Source organism: Amphiura filiformis, chromosome 5 (assembly GCF_039555335.1).
Source record: "Amphiura filiformis chromosome 5, Afil_fr2py, whole genome shotgun sequence".
NCBI lineage: Eukaryota > Metazoa > Echinodermata > Ophiuroidea > Amphilepidida > Amphiuridae > Amphiura > Amphiura filiformis.
The window spans coordinates 61,770,593-61,784,757 of NC_092632.1; the positions used below are offsets into that span (position 1 = coordinate 61,770,593).

The following is a 14,165-nucleotide window of genomic DNA, read 5'->3' on the forward strand; positions in this document are numbered from 1 at the left end:
CTTTTTGGGAAAAAAATCCATATCTTCAATATGAAAGGTCAAAATTTTCAATTGATCGTCGGCTTTTCCTCCCAGCTACATACACTTTAAGAATATATCATTAGATTTATAAAATTTACTCGAGGACTGTTATATCAAAAATGTGAAAATATCAAATTTTAATAATTTGTCATAAAATTTGTATTATATCGTGAATTTCAAAAATGAAAATTATTTGATATCAGAAAGACATTCTTCGTATTCAGAATGCAATCGATATGTCTGATGTGCTCTCATTTCCCACAAAAATACTGTCAAAACGCTTGAAACGCTCATTTGAGATCCCTTAATGAAGCAAACATTATGTGACATGTAGATTATCACTTGAACTCCTAGCCTTTAATGCTAACAGATCCCTCATTCTACTCTCATGATGTGATGTAGACCCACAATCTTAGAACAAATGTGTTCGAACACTTACTCTAATTGGGCCATTCCATTTAAAACCCACATTACCCCTGTGGAAGATTTAGCTAAAGTCTTCTGCAGAGGGAGTATGAGTTTTGAATATAATAGACAATTGGGTAACTCCCATTTGAAATACTCACTCCAGTTGTCTAAGATATGGGTAAAGCCGTAACACAGGGGGAGTATGGGTTTTGAAATGATTAACCCTGATCAATTACATTTGAAAAACACACTCCCTCTGATATTTCCAAAATTTTCCACAGGGGTAGTGTGGATTTTAAATGGAACAGCCCATTGCCATGTTTTTCTTACCATAGTGTGCACACTATATTAGTCACTGGAAACTAAGAATTATTTATAGTGATGTTACCTTGTTGTTTATCTTCCATATACCTAAAGCCACAATTTTTCCGTGTTACAAAATTTAAATTCCGTGTTACAAATTGGACGATTCCGTGATTTTCCGTTTTACATTATAAAGCACTGAAAAGTGAATGAATACAAGCATGTTTTTAAAACTGTAATTTGTCTTATTATATAATTATGTACCTTTTTACTGTAGTCTCTCCTCAACATCCCCATTAAAATTAAGCATCATCATGCAGTTGTCTTGTGTGTACTTCCAATAGCTGTATCGGCCAGAATCTTGCACAGTAGGCCTAGAATAAATGCTAGAATGGATTGTTTAATGGTTGATTACTGCTAAATTATCACTTTTCGTTGTTTTCTTTTGCAAATCAACACAAAAGTTAGACATTTTACACAGTTTTTCACTATTTTGTGGCATTTTCAAATTTCCGTGAGCAAACCCCGAATTCCATGATTTTTTCTGTTTTTCCGTATCACGTTTACATATACCCCCTCCCCTTTCCCCACCAATCAATGTTGGGAGAAGATATGGTGAAGATGAGGACATTGTGTGTTACAACATTGAACAGGAGAAGAAGGGAGACCATTTCCAATTAGGCCTTTAAAGCGTTCAAACATTTTTTCCCTGAGATTGCAGTAATTGAAGCTCCAAGGCATATGGTATACTAGTATCCGTGGTGTAACAAAAAATACCAGCAAGAAATTGCCATAAATTTTAATGTTACATTACTATCAGGGGGAGTATCAGCCAATAAAATGCTTCCATTTCAGACCAGGGAGATTCACACTTCCCTGATCAGACTGAACTGCTCGCAGTCAATTTGCCACATTTAGCTTTAATTTTTTAGCAGTAAATTATGTTACCGTATTTTCGAATTTGATGCTGACAGTTGCAATGAACCCCATTTTATGCGAGGCATTAAAGTAGTAAGAAGTATTGCTCGACATATCAAAACAAGTTGCTGACAGTCATGCGGTGTGAATGAATCTTTTTCTGCAGATTAATACACCTATTTGCTCGACGCTGTTAGCTTTTCATGTTGGCATTTCCCAAAGGGAATCAAGCGGTGACAAGACAAAGTTTTATGTGCCACGGTAACAAATTCTTGCATTGCTGATGCGTAAAAGTAATCGGAATCTGATTAAGTTGACCAAATTGAATTTGTAATAAACCCTGGTAGGGTAGTTTGCAACACCATGATGTACTAAATTGGATTGTAGATCTGTATTTCATTTGTGCCAAGGCAAGTAGCTGCTTGGTAGGGTTTATTGCACAGATTAAAGATACACTTTACAGCAAATTCAAGTTCTAGATTTAGTTTCAAAATTAAGATTGGTGTATTACTTAAACACTGGTTAGCGTGAATCAAAATTGGTTCTTTTGATGGCAGTCTCTTTCTGCATGCAGGAAGTTATGGCAATCAACTCTTTTCTCTTCTTCTTTCTTCCTTCTTTGTTTACCTTCCACCTCACCAAAAAGCATCTGGAGTATTAGGGTTAACTTGTATCTGGTAAAACTTGACTATAGTCTATAGTGCATGCCATATGGTGGTAGTTGGAAAACTGAAATAACAGTATTGTGTTTCTTAAATCCTGAGTGTGTACTGTAAGGTCATTAAATCTGAAAGATATGACTGTCAATTAAGATGCCGAACTTGCCAAATTCAATGGTGGGTACATTGCACAGTGTCATCGCCCCGATATCTTCATGGCAGAAATCGCCATGGTAGGTTGAATCCACCGCCACGCATGGCCATTTTGTTCCGACCTGTTTAATAGTTTTGAGGCGCATAATGGGCGAAGGACATCTGACTAAGGCTACTGACAATAGCCCGGTGACTGACCTCGCTGTGTGTGAGTGAGCATGGCACGCCATAGGTCATCTGCTTTTAGACTACCTCCACGATTGGCCTATACACTGCGCTATATAGTTCGGCACATATAAAATCAGAATTATTGTCAGTTTTTGAGTTCAAGGCGCAAGCTTCTTTCTCAAGACGCAAGCTAACGACTATCATATCTGTTCAACAAATATATTCAAGTTCAAGGAACCACATCTGGCTTCTTTAGACTAAATCAATTATGGGAGATATTCATCATTTTCTACCCCGGTATCCAAAGATTTTCGTCTGAATATCAAAATTGTGCATAGCACATTCACGTGTATCGATCCTGGGTATTGATTTTAGTATCTCTGCTGTACCAAGTAATTATTAGCCAGGCGATGTCGGTGTGCATTGTACAAGTCATTATTATAGACAGCACACTCTCTGATATGGGCTTACTGTCTTAATGTTACAAAGACGGCCAAAAACTGACTTATCTCTCATTCAATTTTGTAGCATATATGAGTAACAGAAGTAGATATTGCTGGTATTGTTTTCATAATTGTTAACAAAAGTAGTATATTTTGATATCATTTTTTGCAGGATATACACACCATTCCACGAGGACACTGGGGGCGCCGGTACCAAAGCCTGGAATGCTGTCGTCAACGCCATCATCCTCGTTAGTATAGTTCTCGTCATGACTGTCTTCCTTGTGGTTCTCTTCAAGTATAGATGTTACAAAGTAAGTAGTGGTCTTCAGAGACAAATTTTAAGGAGAGTAATGCTGAAAAGGCTCTCCTCAAATTTGTTGGAGTGTGATTCATAGCTCTCCTTACTAGTCCTTTTTAAGTTAAATATCAATTTGGACGACGAATCTTTGACCTTGCATTGGACTTAATGTTTGGGATTGAACCCAGGACCTCAAGTGGGTAAGGTATAGGTCATGTAAATCTGAGGTCTTGTATGAATAGATGGATGCCTAGATGATGTTGCCTTTTTCTCTTGTTACATTTTTACAACCACTGAGAATCTAAATGGATTCTCGTAAATATTTCAGTTTATCATACAAAGTTATAATATGGCAAGAATCCATGGATTCACTTGGTTACGAATTTCTGACCCTGGATTGCGATGTATTGTATTGAAATCCAGAGGTGCAAACCATAGATTTATCTGGACTACTGCACATGTCCCACCAAATGCCAATTTCTCTACGATTGAAGTCTCTGAAATTTGTATTTTCTTCAGGCATGTAAAAACTTTATATTCTTAGATTGTCCAATTTACAGCCTGCAGAAGAATCTCTTTCTTTTCCACCCAAAGTGCAATGGTCAGTCTGGACATAAAGATCTACTATCTGGCTCTGCAGTGAGACTAGTTATTTAAACCCATAATGTACAATTTTTGCCATACTCTGTTATTCTTTTACCCAAAATGTTGAAATAATTAGTAATACCTGCCAGGAAGGGTTCCTATCCATTTAAAGCTGAAATAACAAGCTAGAGTGAAAGAAAACCCACTGGCTATTTTGCCAATTAACATGGAGTTCTATGGGGGGACTTATGTCATAATTATGAATTTATGTCAAAATTGCTCTGTTGACCAGACAAGCACAACAAATTTGACTGATTCCATTTAAGTGTAAGTTTTGACATATGTAAATGTAACAAATATGTCCCAAAATAAATCAGGTTTGCAAAAAAAAAAAACAATTCAATATATTAATTTTGTACATTGTGGCTTACCAACACAATGCTAGTTAGAGTCAGTGATCATGTTTTGGACTGCACATTTGGAATACTAAGCAGGCCCTTGGTACTCTGTACAAGCTGCCTATACCGATTCGGAGGACAAAACAGTCTCAACCACAGCTCTGTATTACCACCCTGCGAGACAATCTGAAATACACCGGACCGACCAGGACCAATCAAATTTATGGATTAACAGTTATTCTTTCTGTTTAAACGGACCACAATCCGGACAACCTGAACACTGTGACAAAGGAGCAGGGATCTATAAAACGCATAATGCATCCCAATATTTTTGCTCATGATCGTAAGAGATCATTAAAAATCATTCAATACAAATTAAATTTAATTTGGTCGGAAGCCATAATTGTCAAAGTTTCTTGACTAAAATTTACACGCTTTACCCAAATCTAAGCATTAGTATTTTCTAAGTTGCAGCAAATTTAGGTTGAAATATTTATGTTTATATTTTGATCACTTACTGGTTTTGAGAGAAAAGGAAATTTGTTTGCCAAATATCAAATGCATTTTCAATCTTTATGCATGCAATAGAAAGAATAAATAAATAATAATAATAAAAAATAATACTTTGAATCCTCAATTAATTACTATCAATCTCACTTTATTTTCTATTGTCAAATTGACCTTTCATTAAGGAAATGAAACGGCAAACTTTGTTGAACGCAAGCAAACACATCCTTCATCTGTTCGATCAGTTTGATTCGCAAATTGACCTTTTGAAGATGAATTTGTGAAATAAATTAATGTCACATCAATTCAATCACCTTTTCAGGAAAAAAAAAACAAAACAAATATTTTTATAAAATTAAGGGTATACGAGGTATTGTTGGTCGAAGCAGCCAAAAAAATCGATTTTCATTATCTGAATCAATATATTATTGAAAAATAACACTTCGGTGTTTTGCAAAAGTTTATTCTACAAATCATATACTTTGAAAACTTGCTTAATTTATTGTTATTAATGAGTTACGTACGTTTTACTAAACACTTGAAAACCGGTAACAGGAGTGGTGCTGCATGTATGCAGTTTGTTGCGTACTATTTGGACAATACTGAAAGGTTGTGTGGTCTTGTCTTCTGTACAAACAGGCCCGTACGCAGGTTTTTTACGCTTTTTTGGGGGGGAAAAGGTCCAAATTTTGTCCACTTTTCACAAAATTGCCCCCCCCCTTGGAAAAAAGTCCACTTTTTCAAAATCAGCACCCCCAAATGAAATCCTGCGTATGGGCCTGTGTACAAAACAAGTTCCTCACATATATACATGCAGTAGCGTATATATAATAACGACCAAACATTTTTTTTCGTCATTTAGATTTTTTTTTGAATAATGACAAAATATGCATTTTCCACAAGCCAATCTCTTACACAAGACATACCACCATATGCTTGATTGAGCATTGAATATGTGACTTTACTTCATTTGTGCGAATGAGATGCTTATCCTATAGTATATTACTACTTCAGAATCATTGATGTAAATAACTTTGATACTGGAGAAATAAAAACCTTTTCATAACTTTGATGCTGTTTCTAAAAATTCTAAAAAGTAAACAAAATACAGATTAAATAATAATTTCATAAAATTTCAGCATGTGTAGAAGTTACCTAGTCAATAACACCACCCATATGGCATCAGCAAAACCATGTAGCCATCTGATGTTCTAACCCTAATAGCACCAGGTGCTGCAAAATACTACAGCCTGGCTGCCTCCCCGGGCTGCCTCCCATTCAGCGTGGTGGGGCGGGCTGCCTCCATTCAGCGTGGTGGGGCGCGCTGTCTCCCATTCAGTGGGGTGGGGTGGGCAACACATAGGACAGGTTGTTAGGGTTAAGGAGGGGGGAAAGCTGACGTGACTGGACTTTTATCAAACAAGCATAACAGATCCTACTTGCACTCTTTGTCATTTATGATAACTATTTTCTTCAGTGCTATTGATGAAGCATAAAAACTGTGGCTCTAAGCTGCTGATATGTCATCTGTTTAAATGTATAATATGTCAGACTTGTTGAATAAATAATAATGATTCCAGTCCAGATAAACAGCGCAGAGCTGGAGAAAAGGTTGTCTTACATATGACAGATTAATATTTCATACGACATATTAAAAAAAAGAAAAAGCTGACACTCTTGTTGGTTTCGTATGTCTTTAATAAAAGTCTGCCATGGGTAGACCAAAGACGGTGCTTTTGATTTACTGTAATCTGACAGAGCAGTATGTTAAGAAGAAATAACATGTAGCTGAACTGTTAAACCTGTAATTTGTACATTGACAATATTTGTATAAATCATAAAATACTGACTGCTGTAAGTGTGAAAGTTGAAATTGTTCATGCTACATCTATTTCATTATTTTTGGCACTCGCGAAAGCCTATGAGAAGTTAAAAATGCACGAACGTGTTAAGGGGACTCAATCTTTTGTGCGTAATTATAGAGGGCCAGGGGATTCACTCTATCATTAAAAAAATTATTTGACAAAGTCAAAGAGCCCTAGGAATAAAAACTGTGGTGTAATTCACGCCAGATACAATTTCTTTATACGACAAAAATTAATTTTTGTAATCGATCAAGAAACAAACGTTTTATATCAATTTTAAATTTAGCCTGAATCCGTAAATATGGTACCTCTTGCCCTTTTTTAGGTCAAGGCTATTTTTACCATTATGCAGCGAACCATTGTTGAAGCTATTTCACATACATGTACAAAACATTCTAGAGAAAGAATGAGGACATATAGTGTTGAAATATCTTTTTTGATTTCGAATGATAATGTCATGAAGTCGTAAATTTTAAGGTCAAATTCCTAAAACCAAAACAAAACATTGCGACGCTTGAGATAATTCCCGACTTATTTAATTTCATCATGGTCTTTATTATTTGTTTGAAACCTTTCCCAAACGTTCGTGCTATTTATGCATAAAGCGGCTAATCTATCTTTACAAAAGCGCGTCTTTTTTAGTAAACAAAAGGCTAAAGATGGCATTATGAAATTTATCTTTTATCATTACACTCATCCGCTCAACTGCCACGGTGGCCGAGCGGTAAAGCGCTAGACGCGTAATAGAAGGAAGTTTAGAATCACTGGTTCGAGTCCCAACGAAGCCTGTGGAAACTTTTTTTTTCTTCAAAATTCATGATCGCATTCGAAATGAGTCACTTGTCGGTAAATCATGTATCGTATCCTTAAAGTGTTTATGTGTATGCAGACACTTGAACAAGCATTTTTTTAATTGCTGCAGCACAAAATTAATTACGCAAAATAACCACTTTAAAGCTGAATTTATACTCGCATGCTTTTGTAGAACATTTTTGCAGAAAAGCGATCCTTGTGCATGCTTAGTGTTAACTTCTGTTTTCAAAGCATCAAACCGATCAATCGATATAAATCGCTGAGGCAAAAACAATGTCGCTTTTTTGAGTTGAATAAATTTCAACTCCAAAGTAATGTTGATTGTTGCTTGACCAATCAACCAATCATTTCCTATCAACTGGATCTATTATTTTGCTAAAATGTATTTTGTGGCCTTTTTAATTTTTAATTGTCGTCTGCAATCGCGATCGCCATGAATAGTGAAAATGCAAAAGAGATGAGCAGTTCATCCCAAGATTCGGTCGTTGCCCATCATTTTCGAAAAATGTGATGGCGATCAAGTATAAATTCAGCTTAAGAGTATTTGCTGTTTAAAGTATGTACAAATGTAAACAGACTGCCATTAAAATGTTTGAACAATGGACAGTGTATATCTATATTAGTTTAAAGCTCCTGCAAATCCCTGTCTTAACTTACGAGAGAAATTTCCTTGCAAATAAAGATGTGTAAATGGTCACAAAGCTATCCATGGTTGTTAGAGAGCTGTGGTTTTGGGTCAGACAAAATGGATTTTATTATTACTGTTGTGGTTTGGTAATGGATGTTTTTGTGCCATTCAAGTAACCATCCAGAGATAATCTTACTTTTTCTAGTGTTTTAAACTAGTTCTCTCTTTGTGTAGGATATTAAAGGGAAGGTGTTGCTTCCTGAAATTGATTATTGAACCTACATTTGGATTCTTACGCTTGGTAGTGGTTTGACCTTTTTGACGTAGGGGGGATGGGGTTGGAAATAATTCTAAGCATACAAAATCTTGAGTAAAGGCTAAGAGTTAGCTCATAATTTTAATATTATATGTTATTTTTGCTAATTGGTTATGAAAAAGATTGGAAATGTGTTTTCCAAAAATTAGAATGCATAACTTGATATTAGCCTTTGGTCAAGTCCTTGGGCTTGATTGTCACAGAATACGTAAAAGGTCGAAAAACGCCCTAAAAATACATGTTTTTGGCCCTTATTTCCAAATATGCACCAAATAATAAAATTTTACTTTCATTGCTAGTTAGGACTAACTAAAGGATTAGGATTTAGCTATGTTTCATTTGGCAAAACAGGATAATATTTTTTTAATCCAAAAAAATTTAATAGTTCTGTATTTTTCTGGAATGGGGAGTAGCATTGGAAGTCCCAAGATCAAACCTTGTCAGCCATGAAAGATCATTTCTACCATCTACAGCCCAATTATGGAATTCTCTTCCTGCCCAAATTCCAGTGATTAGATCAAGGGCCAGCTTCAGCAGGGAGGTTAATCGCTTTCTGGGTGCTTCCTCTTCAGCAGCTTCAAAATGATTTTTTTGTCCCTGCTGTTAATGCCCAGTTATGCCATGTTATAAAAAAAAATTAAATAAATATCATGTGAGTTAACCATTTCATTGTGTTTTCTGTGTTTATTGTACAGGTCATTCATGGATGGTTAATTGTATCATCGTTACTTCTACTGTTTTTCTTCACATTCATTTATCTCCAGTAAGTATCACCTTCACTTTGCAATGCACAGAATAAAGCCATTTGTAGAGGTGTGGTCCGATCGGTAAAGTTTGTTCGGCTTATGTAAGGCAAAATTTATTTGGCTAATTAAGTCCCAGTTCACGCTAGCGCAAATTCACATTAGCATGTACCAGTCACGCATTACGCAACACACAACTAGCGCAAGCATTGCGCTCAACTGCGTGCATGCCGTTCTATATCAATACACAGTGTTGTGAGTGTTATTTTTTCACCTTATATAAGCTGAACAAACTATAGCCTCGTCCCCACTTTTCCTCATTAAAATGGTGGCTTATGTAACAGTGTAAAACTTGTATTTTTGTAACTAAGGTGACAAGAAAACAACCCTGTTCTATGTGCGGACGGACCTTTCAAGTGGCTAAAATTAAAGAGGCTAAAAGGCTAAAGAGGCTAAGATTTTTTTGCAAACATATTTTCTAAAATTGTCCAGCCAAAAATAATACATTTTGGCCCCAAAATAACAGTTGATTTTGCGATATTTTATTAAAGTTAAAAAAATACAAATTTCCAAAATGCAAAAATTCTGGGTCGATCGGGCCGGTAGAACAGATTGGGTTTTTTTCCGTCGCCTAAACATACAAAATGATAGGACTTGAAATGTGTTGATTTTGAATTTTATGATATAGCCAACATGGGTTAATAACCCATTTATTGTTCACACAATCCATAAGACCTCCAAGTGCATATTTTTGATTTCTTACATTATATTGGAATGAAAAACCACCGTGCCCTAATAAATACTACATTTGTTATGTTTCTTGTCTATGTACAAACAGAGAAGTGCTGGCCACATATAATATACCAATGGACTATTTCACAGTGACTGTGATCATCTGGAATTACGGTATCGTTGGCATGGTATGCATACATTGGAAGGGGCCGTTACACTTACAGCAAGCCTATCTCATCATGGTGTCTGCTCTCATGGCTTTGGTCTTCATCAAGTACCTGCCGGAGTGGACGCTCTGGACCATATTGGCAGCTATTGCTATCTACGGTAAGCTTGTTCAATGGGCAGTTGAAATTCATACACCCCCTAGAAAAGACATGTTCTTAAATTAAGCTTCCACACTTGAGAGCGTGAATTTCAAATGGGGTTACCTAAATGGGTGACTCCATTTTAAATCTACACCCCATGTGTGGGAGATTGAGGTCATGTCTTCCATAGGGGTGTATGGATTTCAACTGGAATAGCCCAGTGCCAAAAATGCCTGACATAATATCAATGGCTCAGCAGCAGGAGCATTATCTCCATTAGTTGCTGTATGAATGATTGCATGCAGGGTCTTAGCTAGAAATTGATAAGTGCCCATCGTTTTCACCAAAACTGCCTGTACCAAATTTGACTCTGAAAACATAAACCAGACCTCTGCACCTTCTGGAGGATCATTCAGTTCAAAAAGCTATTGCTGTAGCCTTCATTTATTAATCTGGTCTTGTTTTGAGTTCACAGGACTTATTTCAGGCATTACTTTTAGAATTTAGTATATGTCACAGCCATTAATTTTGCCTGTTCCAGGAGCAAACTGCCTGTCCAAAAATGTAAACAACTCACTAAATTGCTTCATGTAACAAGATAATGCATTATATATGTGTGGTTTTATATTTTTTTAATTCACATCATTGCTCAATCCCGGAAAACAAACAATCGTATTCATCAAACAGTTATTAAGATACTGCTGTGAGCATCATGGAAGTACAAATAAAGCATTAGTATCGTCAAATAACTTCCTGAGTGGATATTATAGACTGCAATAAGCCCAATCGCCATTCTAACTTCCGGTTTTTGAGAGCAGTTTTGGGACACTTTGACCTCTGACATATCAGGAAAATTGACATAATTATTATTAATTTTCTTATTATTGTCATAATGTTGGTCATTAAAAATACTAAATAATTAATTTATAAAATAGTAATATTTTTTACATTTGTTTTAATTATTGTAAAACATTTTAGATTATATTTTGTACATACAAAAACCCAATATTTCTGAATTTTCTGAAAGGTCAAAGGACAAAGTGTCCCAAAACTGCAAAAACAGTCCTACAATGCATTGCAAACTTCCAATGCCAATTCGGCTTATTACGGAGAAAAAGGACAGAGAAAATTGACAGTGAAATGGACAGACACATAAAGAAGTGATGTTTGTACAAAGCAAAAGGCTCTTAGACAGTAATCAGGGCTGAATTTTAAATGTTTGTGACACCAGTCAGTCGAGCGGTGGTTCTTAAAAGTTATCAAGCCATACTACAAACGGTATCAAACTGACAGTTGGATAACTCGCACTGGTCTTAAATTGTTACCTGCTTGCCAGATGCATTGTGAATGATGATTGGCTTATCTTGTGTACACATGTTCTTCATTGACCAATCATGGCACTTGGTATACCTGATGTGATTGTTTCATTCATGCATTGACCAATCATAGCATTTGTTATACCTGATGTGATTGTTTCATTGACCAATCGTAGCATTTGTTATACCTGATGTGATTGTTTCATTGACCAATTATGGCACTTGTTATACCAGATGTGATTGTTTTCAATACTGTTTGTTGTTTCTGCATTCATCCATTTGTGAATGTTTTGTGAAATACTAATTTTTTCGAAAAAACATCAGCTTTAAAAAAAAAAAATTTATCCTTTTGCATAACCCATTGTAAATGTTGCAATCAAATAAAATGTGACATTTGTCGTTAAAATTGATTGAAAATATCATCTCAGAAACAGAAATTTTAAAGTTGATGGAATTACAAGTTGCATGTTAGACAACTCATTTTTGTCTATTTGCATCAAATGGTTAAGAAACAAAATTGAAAAAGAATATTATATACATAATTATATATATCATTTGTAAATTTGGTAAAGATATAATTACGTCAAAATGTTGTTGTGCCTCAAAATAAGAATAATATATTAATCCAAGTCCGTCCAACATCTGCTGATGTTTTGATCAGTTCAACCTGTTATCATAGATTACCAATTGCTTTTATCATTATTCCATTTCCATTTACAGATCTGTTTGCAGTACTCTGCCCCAGAGGACCTCTAAGGATTCTTGTGGAGACGGCACAAGAGAGAGATGAACAAATATTTCCGGCTCTTATCTACTCATGTGAGTGAAAACCATAAGTCTGGGGATATAAGAACACATTGGGCTATTCCATTTAAAATCCACACTACCCCTGTGGAAGATTTTGGAAATATCATCCACAGGGGGAGTATGAATTTCTAATGGAATTAGCACATAGGCAGCTCCATTTGAATTTCATACACCCTCTGAGAAAGATTCAACCTGAATCTTCCACAGAGGGCGAAGAACTCTCAAATCGACGTACTAATATAAATTCAATTTGAAATTCATACTCCCCCTGTGGATGATATTTCCAAAATCTTCCACAGGGGGAGTGTGCATTTTAAATGGAATAGCCCATTATGGCTTGGGAATGTAAGAAGGTCCTAAAATGTTGTCGCTGCTAGCTGATATCAGTTGTTATGCATGTGACTGTGCAATTATAGTCAAGTTGTTTGGTCAAGTAGTTGGCTGGTTGTTCCAGTTGGAATCCATACACCCCCTATGGAAGACATGGCTTTAATCTTCCACACAGGGGGTGTAGATTTCAAATGGAGTCATGCATTCAAGTAACCCCATTTGAAATTCACACTCCCTGTGTGGAAGATTAAGGTCATGTCTTCCATAGGGGGTGTATGGATAATTGGATATCAACGGGAATAGTCCTTTGTGCCTGGTTCAGCAAGACAACCTTACTAATCTGTTATGAGGATTTAGTGTTGCCTGGCTCTGAGTGATTTTTGCACTTCAATAGCATATGCTATAGTCACATACAGTATGTGATTGTCATATTTTCATAGTGGCAGCTATCCTAAAGCCTGCCACAAGAATCACTATGATAAGCATTTAGCATGTACATGGGATGTATTACTGTATGGTCAGTAGCATAGCCAGGATTTAAGTGCTAGGGGCAAATTTTTGTCCCCATTTGTCAAATTTTTGTCCCATTGTTAGTCATTTTAAAACAACAGTCATGACAACAAGATCCATTGGTCATTGAGCGTGTAAAAGGGGCTGAGGGGCGCTCGATGATCAACACCGCGTACAGGGTCAGAAATTCGGTGAGAATCCGAGAATCCATTCTCGCAAAGATTCTCATCAACAAAATTGCAAGAATCTAAATGGATTCTTGTAAATATTTCAATTTATCATACAAAGTTATAATGGCGAGAATCAATGTATTCTTGCAAAATTCCACTGGGAGAATCCAACAGGATTCTCGCACTAGGTTGTGAATTTCTGACCCTGGCATACCTGTTGAACAATTAGGAAATTCATTTCATTAGAGACAAGGCACAACATGGAAGCATACTGCTAGCATGGAAGCATGATATTCTAGATATGTGCAACGAACATGTTGATTTGAAGGTGGTTCTATATATAGCAGTATCCATGAACAGGGACAAGCGATTTGCGCAGAACTTTTTTTCCGCGCAATTGGCTATTTTTTTTCCTATGGGCAGGGATACATGATTTGCACTGAAAAAAAGTTCCATGCAATTTGCTATTTTTTTTCGCGCAAATCGCCTGTCCCTGTCCATGAACAAATGTCATGGATGAGCTGGATTAGGTTGCCTGGAGACACAGATACTGTGATGTTATTCAGAGATTAGCACTAAGCTGTATGTACTAAAATAGTCTCATCTCATAGGTTCATTGACCTCTTTCCAGTAAGCATAGCCCAAAGGTTGACCCCATGTTGAGGAGTATGAGTTTTTGTACCTAATACATTCACAGGTCAGGGTAAGAGTGTGCAAGCATATTGAGGTTATAGAACTTGTTCCTTGCAGATGGTGTTGTGAT

The 14,165-nt window shown here is 36.2% G+C and overlaps 1 protein-coding gene across 2 annotated transcripts in view; it reads left to right on the forward strand.

Moving 5' to 3' along the window:
• Window positions 1–14,165, forward strand: part of LOC140153495 (presenilin-1-like) — a 64,151-nt gene that overhangs the window by 34,130 nt on the left and 15,856 nt on the right. For both annotated transcript variants that reach the window (XM_072176259.1, XM_072176260.1), the window contains 4 exons: window positions 3,246–3,387; window positions 9,182–9,249; window positions 10,068–10,288; window positions 12,306–12,404. In XM_072176259.1, the coding sequence (XP_072032360.1) occupies window positions 3,246–3,387; window positions 9,182–9,249; window positions 10,068–10,288; window positions 12,306–12,404 (530 nt within the window). The remainder of the gene's footprint in view (window positions 1–3,245; window positions 3,388–9,181; window positions 9,250–10,067; window positions 10,289–12,305; window positions 12,405–14,165) is intronic.